Genomic DNA, 19,631 nt, shown 5'->3' on the forward strand with positions numbered 1-19,631 from the left:
CCTCGTTGTGATCTGTGGCAGTTGTCCCCTACCAAAAAAAAGAAAATCGGTAAAAGAGATTTTACAAACAGCGCAAAATTTTACAGCTGTTTGGCTTAATGGAGTTCTTGCAAGCGGGTTACAAAAAGCAGTGACGTTCAATGCTTACGCGCTAACCAAATACCGAACCACTGCAGAAAAGCACAAGCGATTGGTTACTGAAACCATTCGATTTATACCTGGTCTAGTAGCGTTTTGTATCAGCCCTTTTCATGATCCGTCAATCTGAATTTTCCAAAACTGCTTTTCTCGTTAAACGCGTCTTCCGCTGACCACTGCAGGTTGATCGACCTTTCGTCATGTCCATTGGAAATTTCTCTAATGATGCAACGGATGTTGATCTCTCGACAGGAAACATCTCGGATGACAATACAACAGTCACGTACCTGTATAGCGAGAATGACTGGCTATGGAAAATGCATTTCAGTGCAGTCAGCAGCTGTTTGGGATTGCTTATGAATATCTTGTTGATTACCGTGTTTGTACGGCTTCAACAATTCCACACACCTTATTACTTTGGACTTCTAACACTGAGTGCGGTCAACGCCGCATTCTGTCTTATTGGGTTCGTCAGCAGTTATTGTTACCCCATCAATAAGAAGTACAATGTACGACAAAAAGAGGTTGAACCGATTAGTCGGTCCGCGGTTCAAAATAACCTCGCAACGACACGCCACCACTAAAACTTGGACGCTTACTCACTACTTTCAGCGCTCGCGCTCCGTGAATATCAAAGTGCAGCTATACTAGTTGCATATCAAAAGGTGTAGAGAAAAATTTTGAAATTTTTGATACTAAACCTGTGGCTGTTTATGGCGAACAGCACAAATTCCAGCCATTTTGCTTTCTCTTAAGCACAGCATAGGATCTGTGCGGCGTGTGCGCATAACCGTTTGGCTTGCAATCAATGCCGAAGTCTATGGGAAAGCAAAATTGCTAGAATTTGTGCTGTTCGCCATAAACAGCCACAGGTTTAGTATCAAAAAGTTTAAAATTTTTCTCTACACCTTTTGATATGCAACTAGTATAGCTGCACTTTGATATTCACGGAGCGCTAGCGTCTGAAAGTAGTGAGTAAGCGTCCAAGTTTTAGTGGTGGCGTGTCGTTGCGAGGTTATTTTGAACCGCGGACCGACTGATCGGTTCAACCTCTTTTTGTCGTACATTGTATATGAATCATAGTAATATCGGTACATTGATTTAGACGTTTACTCATATGGGAAACGTATGGATCACAATCACCCTTAAATCAGTGTTTTTTTGTCCTGAAAAAGACAAAATTTGTCCTGGAGTTATTTTGTCGTAACCCGGCAAAAATACCTTGGTAAAAATACTGCTTTTTTTCTCTACAGACCCTTTGCGTCTGTCTCCTAAATTTTTGTACTTTGTAGTGCAGTACTGATTAGTCATTTGAAGACCCTTTTGTGTACGTTGCCATTTTTCGTATTCAATCAGCAGGAATTTATTGACGCTTTAGATTCAGGAGTAGTTGTTGGGCATGAGTGTATGCAAAAGTTTTCAACTGATAGAAATTATACCGGCAAACATGTCAGTAATCCAACTTTGCATATCTTTTCTGGAAAATGTATTTTTCCTCCTCGGTGGACAACTGCCAGTTTCTGTATATCACCAAACCATCCACACCAACCTCGCTTGATAGCACTGAGCGTCCAGTTCGATTGTCATGCAGTCAGAGAATACCGGTACACTGTGCGCAGTTTTTAGTACAACGATTCGCAATTATCGCTACTTCCCAAAACAAAGAAATAGGTATTAATTTGTAATAAGATACGGCTGCACTGGCCAGACGATGTAAATCATTTTTTGTCTGAAAGAGTCAAGGATAGACTTGGATGCTGTCAGTTTATACACATACATCCCAATAAATACCATCAGTTAAATTACTTGCCGCCTGTTGGATAAATAGTAGCATTGGAAAACACAGGAAAATCAAGAATTTCAGTGTTGGTGCAGCGCGGTACGAAGATTGCGCTCGACTGAAACATCAAGTTTTGTCGAGCGCATTCACTAACAAGTTAAGTGCTGCACCCGCAATGGAACTGCATGGTACACGCAGCCGTTGGGATGCACTCTGTGCGAAATCCTGATAAGAGACTTTTTTTGACATCAGTGATGTACGCGTACGTGCCCCTTTTGCTATGTGTTTTCAGCTATGAACCGTTGAATGTCTTCTGTTGATTGACCATAACGATTAATGATTAGGTACTTTCAGTTCTGACTGCCTTATGATAATGCAGCCCAACGGACTGTGCGTCATGGTCCTATGTGTCATTCACAGATAACGCAAGCGTTGTGCATTGGTTTCTTGCAACAGTCAACACATGCCCACTTTAAGGCAACATTGCCAAACGGAAAATCTAGTCTCGACTAGATTTTCCGTTGGCCATCGTTGACTTATCCATGCATTGTGCGTGTTACGCGTTACACGGTGTACACGAGTGCAGTGCAACTGCAATGCATTGCACGTTAATGCTGTTAATACTGTGTTATTGACTCTGTGTAATAACAAATTCAGATTTAACATAATTACAACGCAGAGAGATATATGCTACCATTAATTTATTGACTTTGAGATGGCATTCATTACTAATTAGGTGGTAATTTCGCGCAATAATTATTAATTAAGCAATATTAAAGCTAACTCGATAGTCATTCAAGACGGCAGTAATTAGCTTTACCGATGTATTGAAGATAACTGGATATACAGTAACATTTTCGAGCTCTTTTTTGCATGTGCGATGTGAAGATGCATAAAGTACATGTACTCGGTTGTTTATCAACAGACTGACTTAGCGTAAGTTCGGTCATTCACTTATCGCGGCAGTGACAGTTGGTATGTTATCGCATTATTGGGTAGTTTTTTCCGCGTCATTTGTTGTTACTCACTGCCACTTGGCTTTTTGTAAGTCTGACTTGCGGTAAGCTAACAGAAATGAATCTCTATAATATACAGGTAGAAACACGCCAAATACTAGCGCGGTGTTCATTTATCTTTATGTATAATATGGACAATGTATATAATGTTATATCATAGAGAGGTTTATTGTATAGATGAATATAGATGAATTTAGCTTTACCACCGGCAAACTATCAGATAATCAGGCGTTTGTGTTAGATTGATTGTGCTAGTCTGAAATACTGCATACAAAAGCGGACCGTTTCAATGGGTGCATAATTCTAAGAAGTAGTACAATATTCAGTAACTAACGTTATCGATTAACATTTCGTGGCGCTAATGAAACATTTCGTCTGCCGGCTGTCGCACTTACAGTGTCTTATTACCCCGTAAATTTTAATTATTTACCTGCTACAAAAATAAGTCAGCTAGCGATATCGCTGTTGTTATGCGCACTCTGTCTCTTTCTCTGAGTCCGAAGGAGATTAATTTAAGTAATATTTAATTTGGCGCTACCGTTGCTACCGGGAGTTTTCTGGAGTGCAATAAAATATATTATAATTACATCTTTGCCTAAGATTCTGGCTAGCATGCAGAGAAAAAAATAAGGTGATTTGCGATTATGCATAATTACAGTTAAGCGCACATTCGGTAATCAATTACAGAGTACTACGCATTAAAAACAAGAATGCCCAATCTTTCAAGGTGTAATACAAATTTTTCTAGTAATACGGTCGAAATATCGCAATTCACCTAGCTTTTACGTATACACATTAACTTGTGCAAATGATGCTCGTACATCTTCAACAAGATTAATTAATTTTGTAAGTTTAAGTGTATCTGTAGAAGCTTAAGATGAATTTGCTAGCTAAAATTATTTTAGTATTTTTCGAACGAAATTTGCCGAATCACGACAATATTCATGATGAACGAGATAAACTTATAACTATCCAGGCGTTATCAGTCAGTGCTGAAAGCGATTTGCATGAACCGACATGCAAACCTGTGTATCACATGCGGTTTTTTGTGAATCACTCATCCGAAACATATAAAACTGTCTTTCTATATAAATGTTATTAATAGGGTTACTGGGATACCAGAATATGTTTTGACGTTATACCGTGTGCCGTAATGATGTATCAGCAGTATACACTGGACGGACTCGCTCTGCATCTCCACGCTTTGTTAACCATCAACCGGATGTGGGCCTTATTCTTCCCCGTAACATATTACCAGCGCTCCACGCTCTCGCGAACCAAGTTGGTAGTGTTGATGGTTTTTATTTACATCCATCTTCTTTGCGTGCCGGGCATTATACTACAGGCCAGTTATGCAGACAAGAACTGCAATTACTACGCCGGCGACGTTGGTTTATGGCTGAAGGTTGTCTCGGTTGCTGTTTTCATTACACCGTTGCTGTTTCTGGTCGTGGCTCTACCGTTAATACTTGGCAAATACTTAGCTCACCATCAAAGCAAAAAGAAACGTTATAAAGGAGTTATACCAATCGTCACGCTGCTTGCTTCTCTGCTAATTTGTTGGGTTCCACAAAAAGTACTAGATACAGCAGCGGTATTCGCGTTCCAGGTTGTTGCCGCTGATGGTGAGTTTTACAGTCAAATGAGCGCAGTAACCTTTGTCCTGTCCTGGCTGCAGATAATCCTGGACCCCGTGGTCGTATTAGCAACGACACTCCAACTCAAAAGACTTAAAAAAACTGGAAAGATTGGCATTCAGCCAAGGTTATAAGGATGTGGCCCATAATAATTATTGATTCAAATAGGTGTTTGTCGTATTTAAGCGATTTATCGTACGTACTTATCACTTCTGTTACATGAAATCGCTACTTACGAATCAAATGGGTTTGCTGATTAAAAAATTTAAGTACCTTTCTTGTGCAGCTGTATGAATATTGATAGAACCCACAATAAAAAGATCATGTGCTTTGTCAGCGTTGTGTTGAAGCACACATAAACCGTAGATCTTAAAACGTGCTTCAAGACTATCAAGACTCAACATGAAGTACAAGAATTTTCTGAAATCGGCCGTAGATATGAACTGCAAGTTCGGCTTGACCTTTTTAAATTCCGTTGGCAGCTATGTTGAAACTTGAAACCGATATGACATAGGGGTTTCTTATTTACGTCAGCCTCGTTATAAACTATGAACGCAGCAAGAGTTTCGCTATCTGGACACGCAAGGCTGCACTTTTTAACCACTACTTACTAACTCTAGATATGCAAAGCTCGCTCCAAATAAAATAATATAAGGTACTTTTATCGTAGTTGTTTGACCGATGTAATGAAAATCTGATATTAACTGTAAGGAAATTACGACGCGCGGACAAAGCCGACAACCTAACCTAAGAAGTAATCGTAAGGTATATTACTAAATTTTTCTACAATTATGTAGTAATAAAACGTACGTACTTTTAATTCACGAGTCAATATGTAAGTACATACAGAGTCTGTACGTCTGCTTGCGCTACCCTTTTTCTATATTTTTGCCTTGTATTACGACTACTAGTTCTGCCTTTTTGGTTAGGTTGCTTTTACATAATTTCCAAATTATTCTCCGTGTATAACTTTATTTTGGTTTGCGTCAACCCATAAAAAACAGATGACTTAAACGGCGTGCTTGCTCGTATTACGGACACCAGCAGATCATATTCTTCAAAAGCACCAATCAGCATAACAACGCCATTCCGATGTTTGACGAGAGCGTTCCCCCGATCAGCTACGGCATTACTCGGCATCAAACAAATCCGCCAGGATCTGCTTACACTCCGCACTAACCCGGATCTTGGGTAGCGGCATATACGGATGCAGCGGGAAGATCTGTGCGACGGTGTCATTCAACGACGGCACCGGCGGATTCAATACATTATCGACAATATGCACCACGCCGTTGGATGCCTTAAGATCCGTCTCTAATACCAACGCCTGGTCTTCACGCGCCCGCCCCGGGAGGAGACCCGGGGGCCGGTTGCGTTCCGACGGGAGGACCGGGGAGATTTTGGAGTTAATGACGCGCAGGATACCATCTGTAAACGAGGCAGAATGTCAATAACAGTGATGGTTGTACACTGTAGTTGTAACTTGTAATGGATGTGGTTGAGCGGTGATGTGGTGCGGTTACCGTCGGCAATCTTGATAATCAGTGAACCGTAGGTGTTGAGGGTTTTTAGGCCTTCATCGCTGGTCCAGTCGGTCGACCAGTACGACCCGTTGACAACGATCATGTTCGTTAGGATTTCTGTTAGAATATGAGAAGTACGGCCATGTTTTTAACTTAAAATACTCGTATAAGAAGCATATTAAGTATCATTGGAAACGCATTTCTAATTTCAGTATTTCAAGTTTTATCAGAATAGCAGAGTAAGCAACGCAAAAACCAACTAATAAATAAATGGAGACATTAAAAATTCAGAGGCAAGGAAAATATTGCCTCTGAATTGTCGAATCTGTCGGATTTACCTTGCATGGCATTCGGCCAGTGTAACAGCAGTTTAAACCGCGAAATCCCGAATGTCTCCACCGCTTCATCATTCGGCGCGAAGAAGGTGATGGGAGAATTACCTACGCAATACCGATTGCTAATTGATCGTCACTGTTCAGACCAGAAGCAAAATGAGAAAATCGCCATGATGTACATGCTAAATAATCCGTCAAGCCGGGCACGATCTGGACGGCTTGGTACAGCAGCGACAGTTGCCGGGTACCGCGAATAATTTCCAGAATAGTGCGTTCCGGTCGCCGGTCGGGCGGCTCAATATGGATGAAGCCGTTGGGGATGGGAAAGTCGTTCTGCACTTGCGGCCGGATGCCGACATTACCCGATGAAATCTGTAATATTCAAAAGCATTCCTATAAATTAAACTTCTACAAATTATTTTTTTAAAAACCTTAAAAACAGTCTTATCAAAGTATTGTATGTTCAACTGTATTGTATGTATTGTATTGTATATTCGCCAAACAAATTCAACTACTTATTTGCAGAGTTATTTCACGTATTACAGAAATTATGCTGCTAGCCTGTTTTCTTGGCTAATAAAAATGTTTACTGTACCTTAAAAGGAGGATGGAACTGAAGGTGACAGATGGCTGTCAGGTGGTCAGTGAGGTTAAAAACCAGCTGCGTGGCATCGCGCAGTTCCGCCGCCGTTAGCTCACTCGATGATGACGCCGGCGATCTACAAGATCCATTTATTCCTTATTGAAAAAATAAAATAAGTGATACTTATTAAGCAACGCTTCTTATTTATTATTATTAAGCAATACTTATTAAGCAATGCTTATTATTTATTAAAATAAATAACAATTTACTAATACTTATTAAGCAATACAAAAACAGGCACTGATATTCTAGTACTGTGGCGCAAAAGAATCACACCACAGAAAAAAACGCAAATAATCACAAAGTAAAATCAATTACGCTGCAACCATAAATTAATAACCAAAGGCAATAACTTAGTACAGTTAACTTTTGTGAGGAACGCTTCCTTTGATGGGCGTGGCTATTTGTACAAAACGTGCGCAAATGATCACGATTTTCATAAATAACACACTGGTAAAAATGTTGTTGAAAATTATTTAAGCAATTCAACCAATTTCAATTCTTATATTAAAGTTCCACTTTTAAGTTGTACAATGAATTGGCGACAAATTGTACTGAATATTAGTGTCATGCAGGAAAAAATTTCAAAAGAAAAACGTCTCGACACGGAAACAATAAATGTCGGTTTACTTGAGTAATTTGAGGAATGTGTTATCCGCTGTCAAGGAGCTGACCATGGTCAGCGGCACGAAATTGTCGGTGCTGGAACCACCAGAAGCGGCTGCCGGTTGTGGTGCCGGGTTCTGCGGGCTCATAGCTGTAACCACGGGACAAAATTTCAAAAAATGACATGCATTTATGTTTACCGTATAATAAAAATTCCATTAGCCGCTAGAAAGCAAACCGGGCTCTGTATAGGTAACACAATGAAAGTACAATACATAATGCATAAATATGTAAATGGCTAATACGGTAGTGAAACATGGTAGTGAAATATTATAGAAGTGGTGAAATATACAGAGGGTGATTTCGCAATATGCTTCCAGCACGGACACAAAGTTGCAGTAATTCTCTCCCTTGTTCTTTCCTTCACTTCTTGTCGCTTAAAAATACTTCAATATGTGCTTTATAATTCATAATTAATTGAATTCGAAAAAAGAAGTAAGTGGCCCTTAAAAGTGATTTTAAAGCAGAACGCCCAGTTTGGTTCGCCCGGTTTGGTTTGGTTTGGTTTGGTTTGGTTTGGTTTGGTTCGGTTGGTTTGGTTCGCCCTTGTCGGTTTGCAAAATCCCACCGTATTCTAAGTTGTTTTCTATTTCTTAAAATTAATTTGTTATGATCGCTAAGAGAAAGGGCTTTCAAACTTAACGGCTCTAAAAATAAAATATGCACGGTGAGGATGGCAATAAATTCATAAAGAAAGTGGAAGCATATTGCAAAATCACCCTCTGTACGTAAGACAACGATGACAAAATTGCCGTGAACCATAAGCGGATTTCATGATAGGTTATCTACCCGGTGGTTGCATTGGCATGGCGTTCATTCCCATTCCCATCATCGGCATTCCCATGCCTCCCATCACTGTTATGAAAAACACAGTATTAACCTGATGGTGAGATGAAAACATGAGTGCAACGAAAGCCTAGCTGAATACTTAAAATAATATTCAATGATAATACTAAATCTATTTCAGCGCATTCTTTATTGAATATACATACCACCGACTATGCCGGTTTTTCTGCTGCCGAACTTGTGTTTCTACTGTAATTTTTCGAATTCCCGAAAATCCCGAGACGGGAACTTAATTTACAAAAAATATCTGTCGAAAAAAATCTGAAGAACGAAATCGTGCATATAAGCCGCTTACTTTGCCGGGGTTCCCGATCATTACTCGAACCCACGACGATATCCAGAAACACAGTAATGAGTAACCGCAGGCATGCCGTGAGGATTTTTCTGGATGCATTCATAATAATTATTGGGGCCTGATTTATAAATTAACATTGAAGTCATTAGGATGAAAACTGAAACCGACGTACCAGCGCATCAGTCGGTATACTTCGTATGCACAAATACTACAAGTACACCAAACGAAAAACGATATAGTTAGCTTAATGCTGTAAAAATAACAGGTACATGCAAATCTGCAACGTCTATCCGGTCATGACTGACTAATTCCTGACAAGGTCACAAATCACCATACCACGTTACATGCATATGTACAGTTGTCGTACAAAACGGTGAAGTAGGTGAATGTGACAATTAATGGGCAATAAACCTAGCAGCCATGAAGTCACCTAATGATATACGACCGTCAGTCAATTTCAAAAGAGCAGCAACAATTAAAAAAAACAACTGGTAATTATAAAGCACAGAATATTTCAAATGTACATGTAAATTGATTGTGATTTGGTTAGTTCAAAAGAACTACGAGGCGTGCATCTGTTCCTGTATATTTTCGGTTGTACAGTTACTCATATTTTTCGCCGATTGATGCCGATCGCAGACATGCATAAAAAGTTGTTTCGATTAAATTCTGAACTTCAACAATTACGTAATGTGCGGCAACTAAATTTCTTAATAATAAGAAATTCTTATCAGAAAAATGTCTTATCAGAAAGAGAAATTCGATTGACGCTATTTTTAAAAAAAACGGCTTTAACGAAGCGTACGTATACATAGAGACTAATAATAAAATTTTCTTTTCAGTTTCTAATTTCAAGAAACTTGAAGAAAAAGATCCATAGTTTCACAGATAAACTGTTGGCCATTAAACCAGCATATGCGATATCATTTACGGTTTTACCGTAATTATCACACTAGCAGAAAAAATCGTATTAAGGGGTGCCAGTTTTCCTATGTGCATACAGTATGTACATTACCGAAAACGGGCAAGAATTAATTCTGGAATATTGCAATGCACGGGATCTGTTGGCTAAGATAATTATCTACGGAATTAATTAATTAACCGTCTAACAATGAGTTAACCAAATTTATCCATCAGCCAAAATTCTAACGGCAGCTGCCAACTGAAATGGAGAATCAGAACTTTCGTAGTGCAAGGGTTAAAACCTCCCTGATATTCTCTGGTGAAAGCGATGAAATGTGCTTAATCAAAACATATGAGCGATCGCGAAACATTGAAAATTTAATCTCTTTACGGGCATTTTGTACAATACATCATTTTTTCAAAAAACAAACAATCAAAAAGTAACACACCGAGAACAGCATATTAAACGACACGAGGAAGAAAACATCCTCCAAAAAAATCCGCTAAAAATCGCAAAAAGCTAAAACAATACAAAAAATAAAATTCACTGCATTTCCTCCGTAAAACCTTAGAATTAATAATTATCGTGTTTGCACACACCACCGAGGTCCGCGTGAAGCGCAAGATAAAAAAAATTACAGCGACCCGCTGCGTGGAGAGGAAAAATACCATTGGCCGCCGGACAAAACACCGTGCCGACACGTGAAAACAACAAAAGGGGGGCAAAAACAGAGGCTAAACACAACAACCGCCGCTACTCGCACTTCTCCTTCACAGTCTGCACAATCAAATTGGTCTGATTGATCAAACAGTTGGCGCTGTAGAAGACCGCGTTGGCCCTACGAACAATAGCGGTTTAAATCAACACCGCCGGCTGCCATCAAGCCAAAATGCTCCGATCAACCACACTTACTGTCCGTCTTTAAAGAAATCCTTCAGGGTATTACTGAAACGCTTGGAAAATTTGACAAACTCTTTTTTTCTCTGCTCCAGAGTCTGCAAAATTAGCCAGATCTTTAAGATACCACACGATCTGCTGCATAAGCTAATGTGTTCCATTACGCATCGTAGTGCAATGGCCCACTGCAGCAATTCCGGAATTTGAGTTAAATTGTGTTTCGTGAGAGATAAAAAAATAACAAAGAAAAAGCTAAAAAAACTTGACATATTCGAAAATTTTACAGTTTTCAAAATAATCGTTTTTGCATTTACTTTGAAAAATTTAGATCATAACACATAAGCTGCTAGAATAAGAGCAACGTAAAAAAGACGCAAATTGCTACAGATCTTTTGCAAGTGATGATGGCTAATTTTGCCTAAGTGAAAATGATAGAAATGCAATTCTGAATCTCAAGTAATCCTAATAGTAGTTTCAGAAAAATCACGCCCAAAGGAGGCCAAAAAAACCATTCCAACTCCAAAATTTTTCTTTTCCTTAATAAATGAAGAAATTCTGCAGATCATTTTTAAATCTCAATTCTCTCCAGTATTAATTAACAATTACTACTCTTGATACTGGGAAATATTTATCCGGTGATTCAAGAGTTTTCCAAACTACAGTGCTGACGCACCTGCCGTCCCGAGTCCGAAGGAATAATTTCTGTGACTTGATGCACACAGTCCAAGAGTTTCTTTATAGCACTGGCAATCTCCCTAAAAAGAGACGAACAGAAAAATTAATCACTGACTGGCGTAGACATTATACAGTGTCCATGTCAGGGCATATCTTGCACAAAGTCACTTACAGACATGATATCGTTATCTAGGACTAGTGGTGTCACAACACTACATTAATTCTATAATACTGCTACAAATACTGACGCAGCAGTGGTCACGAACTGTTGGAAAGTCAAGTACAATTTTCGCCACCAAAAGGTTTTTGTTTTAGAACTTCAACATATCAATGTTGAATTTGCAATTTACAGTTTTATAGTATATTCTATTAAATAATAACAAGTAAAACCATTCCATCGTATCTGACGCAGACAAGAAACTGAATGCGTACGTGACAACGGAATTAGCAAATATCACTACGACAATAAAAGGGCTGATTTATTACTGGAAGGAATTTATTTCTAACAATATTAAACTAACGGCAAAACAGACGGAAGGCTGTTTCGTATCGTATCTGTCTATTCGACTTCAAAATTAAATAAATTCCATTAAAACATATTTTATATTCTAGTGACTTTAGTTGTGAAATTATTTCATAAAACTGTTTACAAACAAGCCAAACAAAACCGCGAAACTGCCTGTGAGTCTCCTTGCATTGGCAAGCTTCAATAGTTACAGAAATAATTTCGCTATTAAATAAGCCAGAAAAAATTCACTCATAATTCTCTACACGTAACGCGAACACCAGCCACATCCGTCCTGCATTCCAAAAACATAACAGAAACCGACACAATACATACAACTGTGGTAATTTCGTGGTTACATGAACAAACAAAAAGAACGTGTTGATGGCGGCCTATGCAGCGCCACAAACGGAGAAATGCCGTTGTAGTGTATCTTGTTCCAAATAATTGTGCCCGGTTTATTCATGCACGACGCCGCGGACGCTGTTCATGCGCGTAGCATCAATAATCGCCGCATTCTTTGCGCCATTACAACGACATCACCAACGATGAATCAACAAACACTTGTTCGCGCGCAGGCGCACCTCACCGCACAGATCCTACACGTTGCATTAATTATCCGGCAATCGTAATCATCCAAGCAACGTTCGTCAGAATTCGGTCACATGAGCATTAAAGAGAGAGAAAGTGCTTATCGAGAAGAAAACAGCAAAAAGATTTCCAACGGGATATTAACAAGTCAGCGCAAATTATTTTCTTTAAATCAGAGATTTTACTTCGTTTTCTGGTTAGAAATTTACATTTCAAATTGCGGAATTAATTCGCTAAATTCTGGAATTAATCAGGCAATACATGAAGAACAATTCGAAAACTATCTGCTGCTGATTATATTATTATGAAAGCCAATTACACGCTTTTCACTAAAATAATTTAATAAAAACCAGTAAAAACCAGTAATTTACAGCTCAATAACGGGCGAGCAATAATGAATAATACCCGTAAATACCTCTGCAGTCGACACAAAATTGCAAACTTTCTCGAGTGAACCGCATGAAATAACCAAGAGAAAATGATCTTGGTTAAAAAAAGAAATAAAAATGATCTAGCTCCGGAAACGTACGAAATAGTACCAAATATCAAATGACAAAGTCAGCGTAGTGAAATTGCTAAACTTGTCGTCTCAACTGAAGTGATTAAAAGCGCGCGGAAAAAATCTGCAAATTGTAATATTATCCTTTCCACAATAGTTTTTTTTTGTTGTAACCGATTCTAGAGATAAAATCTAGCAATGCAATGAAGGAAAGAAAACAAGGAAACTAACAAAATAAGCCAAAAACCTTATTTCATACTCGTATGTTCAGAAACGTAAAAATAAATTACTAATTTTTTACTTTCTGAAAAAAAATTACCAAAGATGGGCTAAGTGCTTAACAGTAGCATTATTGCATAATAAATGCATTACTATTTTAACACTGATAACTAAGTTACGGTATGGTGTTTCTGAATAAATCTGAATATTTCAAATAAATAAAAAAATCTTACTGCAAATTAATAAACCACTGATAATAAATCAATAAATATTAAAAATTAATTAATTAATAAATTATACTAGTGAAAACAATATCCCACGTCGCATGTGATCAGTAGTTCGGCTAACAACGCAGGCACACTCTCCCCACCCAAGCAATAAAACAGCCAGTTAAAAATTCTGTGTCATACTTGATCGTTTCCAGAAACGTCCGCCTATCCGTAATCTCATCGGGTATCCGCGATAAAATCCGCTTCAAATTGGCTGACTTTTTATTGAGATCCTGGAAAATGTCGTCCGACCGATTTATCCGCAAACCTGCCCACAAATAACCACAAACACCGTTAGAAAAATTAAAAAAATGTGTGAAAAAAAACAACCTTCGTTTTCTACGGAGGCTTCCAGCCTGAGAACGGGCTCGTTCAGGCTGACAACGGGCAGCTCCACGGCGCGAATCAGCTGCGAGAGGAAATCGTGGGTCCATCCTGGATACGCCGATTCCACCTGCAACACCAGGGGTTCAGAAACAACTGGAAAAACAGCATAATCAGGGATATTGCCTTGGAGAAAGCATCGCGCACATCGTCGGATGCCTTCGGTTCTTTCACGCTCTGATTGACCTGCAATCACGCACACAGCTCAGATTTTCGTTGCAGTGGATCGGGGAATTAATTCTGCGCGTACTTTGTCAAAAGCGGGTTTGATGATAATGGGATAGGCTGAGGAAATCACCGGGGAATCGTCTCCCATTTTTGGAGGAAAACTTAAATATGGGAAAATCACCAAATAAATAATCACAAAATCATCGATGATCCATCACTGTACGTAGTGCTGTGAACACAGGCACGATGCAGTGGATTATGGATGGATTCATCATTAAAATGGGTGAAAAGATATCTGTTGGCGCAGATGAATGACGGAGATGCTGATAAGGAAAATAATGAGAACGGCGATAATGATGCGCTGCGTTTGTGAATGGAAAAATAAAGGTGAATTTGCTGTTTTCATTGGAAAGTTGTGGTGTGCTGCGTTTGCCTTAACTTTTCAGCCAAAGCGTGTCGCCATCAGCAGGGTGCTACGGATGGCGTGGAGTGCCGAGCTGCAACCGTTTCCTTCCACATAACGTAGTGTTAGAACCGGGTTCCCTGGGGGGTTGACATGGGCGACATACTTGCCGTATGTACTCGTATCTTTATAATTTACGTTAATTAGTATTAATTTTACTGTTTGTATTTGCTGTTCTGCCATCGTCGCACTCTCGTCGTATGAAACATTTGAACTGAATTCATTTGAAATTCTTTACGAAATTTGTTTGCAAGGGCGCGAAAAGAACATTCATACAGTCTGCCCGATCCTAAGGCTTAATTCTAAACGATCCCTAAAGGATCTACAGGTACTGCACTTTAGATCCTCAGTCGATCCGAAGAGGAGCGGCTGTATAGTGAAATTTTTTTGGTTGAAGAGTGGAGCTCTATGATTAGGCGATCGTGTTACGAGTACAGAGGGATACAGATTTCGAGCACCTAGCGGCTCGTTTGACGATTCACCGTAACTGGTCAGTCGAGTCCTAAGAGAGTCGATTTCGATGAAAGATGCTATAGGAATTCGTTGCGGGTCGTATGTGGAGCAAACCGTACTCTTAACCGGATCGCAAGCAGCGGATACAGAGTTCTCAGTTAGGAACGCAGTTTAAATTGCTAAATTTTAATTATTTCCGCTAAAAAACTAATTCCGTAACTGCAAAAGCAATTAATACGAAGTCATAACAATAACCTATTAAGTGCAAAATAACTTTAAAAAACCAGGAACCAAATTACTAACTTGACCAGTTAATTAAAATCATCTAGGTCATATAAATCACTACCTTATAAAACTTTAAAAAAAAGCGAATTCAAGACACAACAATAAAAGTCAAGTCATTTTGGACAACAAATCTACCGGTATCTTTATGCTCTTAATTTGGCGGCCGTTCCCGGTAGTCGGCTGAAATTCGGCAGCGCGCGATTTCGCGATTCATCCAGGAGGTCATCGCTCTGGCGGCTGTCACGTCGCGAAGTCAGCGGTGAGGACATGTGCTAAAAACATAAAAAACTTAACTGAACCAATTAAAGAACCTCAGTAGGCAGATTTTAATTACGAGGTGAAATCAGTGGATAGCTACATACCTTTCATAGCGCCAACAAAGCCTTTGCCAAATGTGCGCTGGAATTCTGCTTCGGATGTTTGGGGTTCGAAACTTCCCCGTTTATTTCATTTTAAATTCTTGCGAACCCGCATCTGCAAAAAGCATGTTTAAAATAATTAATATTTCCGCGGCCTTTACGTTCTAAAATTTTGTTGAGAGACTTACACAAAATTTGAAAAAATAAAGATTATAACAATAAATATGTATTACAGCATACAATTCTGTAACACTCCATATCATTTTCAATAATTTGATTAAAAATTTTAAATAAATTAAAATACTAAGAAAACTTTACAGTGAAACTTGCAAAACAAAGTTAATGGTGTACACTGTACAGTTTATTTTATCATAAATTTTAGATAAAATTTAAAAGCTGTACAGTAAACTCCACAGACGCGGTGGTTCAACATACCTTCACTAGTTCTATTTCACTGTCCCTGGTTATGTTTCACTGTTCCCAAGTGCACCTGCCCTAGAACTGCACGCTGACGAAATCGTCTAGTCAGGATCATGGGGCAGAAGTAGAAGTCCAGCGACAAATGAAGAAGAGTAGCCGTTCTGTAGTTGAGCAGGGCAGCCACAAACTGGACGTTTTCAGGACACGCTTCCTTTTCTTTAGGCAAGCCTATTCTCTACTGTAACTTTATCCCGAATCGGTTTACGAAAATGCAAAATCGCACGCAACTAATGCGCAAAACCTAGTTTGGTTGAAAGAAAAAGGAAAACGGAGTCAGCTTTTAGTTTTTGAAACAAAAAAACTCACGTGGACGATGGTTTCAAAAAACTGAAAGCATGAATCTGCAGGCTGTAAATTCAGACTGCAGATCCAAACCAAGCGCGCTACATCATAGTGAGCTCCATGCCGCCTTCTTGTGTACGCAACTGACCACGGCCATTGGATAAATAGCCAAGGACACGCCTTCTCTTTACTAATATACGGCAAATGTACGTACGTTGTTAATGGGCAGTGGGCACTTAGCCTACCAGCTGAGGTATGCCGAGCACAAGTCGCTCGACTTGCCAGCTCTCAAGGCAACCGCCACTAGCTGCCTTTAAACCGGGCTGTAGTACGTACTGATATTGTTATTATATATACAATCCTAACTCCGCCGTTTTTTTTTCTCCCTTTTCCTCCAACACTGTCCGGCGCAGAATTTCGTTCGATAGCTTAAAAAACGGCTAAGATCCTGTAATTTGTCCCTATAACTTTAGTTTTTCGACCTTCTTTTCCTTCGAATTACGAAACACGACCAAAACGAATTTTGCTGATTGGCCTATCATAAAGTAATTATTAGTGGATTGGCGGAAATGCGTATATTTCGAGCGGAAACTACTGACACAGCGTGGCAAACTGAGACATAAAAACTACGGTACATCAGTAATCAGTAAAACTTAATACTCCTGTTTGTCGAAATTTTGTAACTGGCAGAGCGATAGTACTCGTACATTATCATTTCTTTGGCGGAAAGAGGAAAGGGCAACAGTATAACGCGATTAACTGTAAGGCAACGGGTAACTTACGTATAATCGGAAACATCATTGCTGCGTCTTAGATTTTGGTAGAAAGTTACTTTGAAGTTCCAGACACCAAATTTCATGAAATTAATTGCGTATTTTTTCTGCTTATATGCACAGTGACTTCGGTTTTCGCACGTGACATTTTTATTTTTAACAATTCGCGGTATGCTAGTGATTATTAGTGGAGGAAGAATTATTTCTTGAGTGAATTACTATTATTATGGATTATTAATTAGATAATTAATTACTCTACTGATTATTATAAGAGCGGTGTTTTCACTGTTTTGGTGCTCTTCCATTTCCCCATAAATTCATTTTAGCGCAAGAGATAAATTTCATTATGCGGACATTCACTCGCTGCATCAGGCTGGACTTTCGCCATACCATTGTTGCTTATACGGTTCCGTAAACTAAATAATAGTTTTATCGATAATTTAATAACCAATACTGTTAACAGAAATATTATTCCTAAAACACAAAATAAAGTTCTGCACTCAGTTTTGAAAAGAAAAAAGTAACACCTAAACAAAGGAATAATAAATATTACTATCAGAAATAAACAAATAACAATTATGAATAATAATACTGATAATAATAAAATCAGTCATCTGATGACTGGAAAACCGATTGGAAAAATAATAATTGGCTGGAAAACCGATTGCGCAGTTGACAAACGTGATCACCAAATAATAAACCATGTCAAATTAAAAAAATTTTAGCAAGCGGACGCATTTACTGATTGTTTCAGGTGGAAATTTCGGCATTCGGATGGTTTTAAAATAATGTCAATTCGGCAAGACAGATTTTAGCATGCGGACATAAGAGCACAGAATTGAGGCCGGTTAAACACGGAGTTAGGGATTTTCGCCGGTCAGACAGGGGTAAGTGGTTCTTCCCGGTGAGACAGAGGGGTAGAGATTTTCGCCGGTCAGACAAAGGGGCATGGATTTTCGCCGGTTAGACAGAGGCGTAAGGGTTTTCGCCGGCAGACACAAGGGTAAGGATTTTCGCCAGACACACAGAGGGATAAGAATTTCCTACGGTCAAACAAAGAGGCAGGGATTTTCGCCGCTTAGGCAGAGAGGTAGGGTTTTTCGCCGGTCAGACCAAAAGGTAAGGATTTTCGCCAGATAGACGGAGGGGGAGGGGTAGGGGTTTTCGGCGGTTAGACAGAGGGATAGCGATTTGCGCTGGTTAGACAAAGGGACAGGTATTTTCGCCGGTTAGACAGAACGGTAGGAATTTCGTCCGGTTAGACAGAGGGGTACGGATTTTTGCCGGTCAGACAAAAGGGCAGGGTTTTTCGCCGGTCAGACCAAAGGGTAAGGATTTTCGCCGGATAGACAAAAGGAGTATGGAATACCGCCGGTCAGACAAAAGGGAAGGGTATTTCGCCGGTTAGACACAGGGGTAGGAATTTCCTCCGGTTAGACTGAGGGTAGGGATTTTCGCCGGTCAGACACAAGGGTAAGGATTTTCGCCGGATATACAGAAGAGTAGTAGTTCGTCATATGACAGACTTTACAGTAAAGTTTGCTAATCAATAATTCCATAATCATTACATATTAACAATTATAGAATAAAACAATCAAAATTCAGTCCTACATTTTCCCGACCGAGGCCGGAGGCCGAGGTTGGGCTTGTACGTACAATGCCACCATTGCCATATTGTCATAATAAAAATATTATTATTAAAAAACTATGTAAATTATGTAAATTCTGAACGTAAGATATATATATTCCGAAGAAATGGTACTTATAAGTTCCATTAAACGGTACTGTATAAGAGCCCAATTCTTACCACTTTATGTCGGCCGGCTATTAAACCGGAAACGCCACGCGGAGCTAATGTAAATTGTAATTGTACAAAATTAATTAAGTACTCGCCTGTAATTCGATCTCTGTACATTCGATTCTTTAATCATAAAAATGTTATAAACCACAAGTCACTACACAGACTGACTACATACAACAAAGTACGAGTAACTAAACAGTATTACACCATAATAATATTATTATCATCAGTTCATTCACGGTTGTGGCATAAAATCATCGTACACAGAAGTAAAGCATCAGAGTCTACTAAAATGAACTGTTAACTTTTTACAAAGAATAACGGAAGTACTTTACCTATATGTAGCATAAAAACATAAATGCCAGCCCGGTTATGCCATACTAGTTCCTCTCTAAACTTAATCCACTTCTCCATACCTATCAACTCCATATACACGAACCGTAATTATCGAATTTGCACCCCTGGGGTGCAAAAGTTCAAACGTCCTGGAGGAGGGGGGGGGGGGCTTATTTCGGGGGGGTGGTACTATTTTTGGAACGATATTTTTCGGTGGAGGCCGTTATTTTTCAAACAAATGCGCATCCTATTTAGTTCAAACTGACTGTGAGAGCAGTAGATACCGGTATTTGTAATTTCACGATCTTGCGAACAGCATTTTAGCATAGCGCCACATTATTTTTGTGACCGTTTGCTGTTTATTCGTTAAATCATAACAGGTATTATGAAGCAATTTACGGTATATATC

General features: G+C 39.2%; 2 protein-coding genes and 1 long non-coding RNA gene across 3 annotated transcripts; all 3 read right to left on the reverse strand.

Moving 5' to 3' along the window:
* Positions 1–5,538: 5,538 nt before the first annotated feature.
* LOC129582776 (uncharacterized) lies at positions 5,539–9,106 on the reverse strand. Its single transcript, XM_055474386.1, has 8 exons — positions 8,880–9,106; positions 8,528–8,593; positions 7,703–7,829; positions 7,025–7,148; positions 6,609–6,801; positions 6,433–6,534; positions 6,095–6,211; positions 5,539–5,999 (listed from the first exon to the last, which is right to left on the reverse strand). The coding sequence occupies exons 1-8, from the start codon at positions 8,980–8,982 to the stop codon at positions 5,701–5,703; spliced, it is 1,131 nt and encodes a 376-aa protein (XP_055330361.1). The 5' UTR covers positions 8,983–9,106; the 3' UTR covers positions 5,539–5,700.
* A 1,041-nt stretch (positions 9,107–10,147) lies between these two features.
* Positions 10,148–14,400, reverse strand: LOC129582780 (programmed cell death protein 10-B-like). Its single transcript, XM_055474393.1, has 7 exons — positions 14,073–14,400; positions 13,949–14,008; positions 13,769–13,892; positions 13,580–13,706; positions 11,354–11,435; positions 10,696–10,778; positions 10,148–10,621 (listed from the first exon to the last, which is right to left on the reverse strand). Exons 1-7 carry the CDS (start codon positions 14,136–14,138, stop codon positions 10,537–10,539), a joined length of 627 nt encoding a protein of 208 aa, XP_055330368.1. The 5' UTR covers positions 14,139–14,400; the 3' UTR covers positions 10,148–10,536.
* A 776-nt stretch (positions 14,401–15,176) lies between these two features.
* On the reverse strand, positions 15,177–16,354 carry LOC129582797 (uncharacterized). The gene is made up of 3 exons (XR_008689686.1): positions 15,986–16,354; positions 15,554–15,665; positions 15,177–15,463 (listed from the first exon to the last, which is right to left on the reverse strand). It is a non-coding gene; the product is annotated as an uncharacterized LOC129582797 (long non-coding RNA).
* Between the last annotated feature and the right edge of the window lie 3,277 nt (positions 16,355–19,631).

Source organism: Paramacrobiotus metropolitanus, unplaced genomic scaffold (assembly GCF_019649055.1).
Source record: "Paramacrobiotus metropolitanus isolate TYO unplaced genomic scaffold, Prichtersi_v1.0 Parri_scaffold0000008, whole genome shotgun sequence".
Taxonomy (NCBI): Eukaryota; Metazoa; Tardigrada; class Eutardigrada; order Parachela; family Macrobiotidae; genus Paramacrobiotus; species Paramacrobiotus metropolitanus.

Bases quoted from the DNA above. Each gene is read 5' to 3' on its own strand.
- LOC129582776 (XM_055474386.1), bottom strand. From the start codon at position 8,982: ATGAATGCATCCAGAAAAATCCTCACGGCATGCCTGCGGTTACTCATT. The intron at 7,830-8,527 runs GTAGATAACCTA...CCGTGGTTACAG, and splicing joins CATGCCAATGCAACCACCGG to CTATGAGCCCGCAGAACCCG. The intron at 6,535-6,608 runs GTACATCATGGC...GGTATTGCGTAG, and splicing joins CTTGACGGATTATTTAGCAT to GTAATTCTCCCATCACCTTC.
- LOC129582780 (XM_055474393.1), bottom strand. From the start codon at position 14,138: ATGGGAGACGATTCCCCGGTGATTTCCTCAGCCTATCCCATTATCATC. The intron at 13,893-13,948 runs GCAATATCCCTG...CTGGTGTTGCAG, and splicing joins TGCGCGATGCTTTCTCCAAG to GTGGAATCGGCGTATCCAGG. The intron at 11,436-13,579 runs GTATGACACAGA...GTCTCTTTTTAG, and splicing joins ACGTTTCTGGAAACGATCAA to GGAGATTGCCAGTGCTATAA.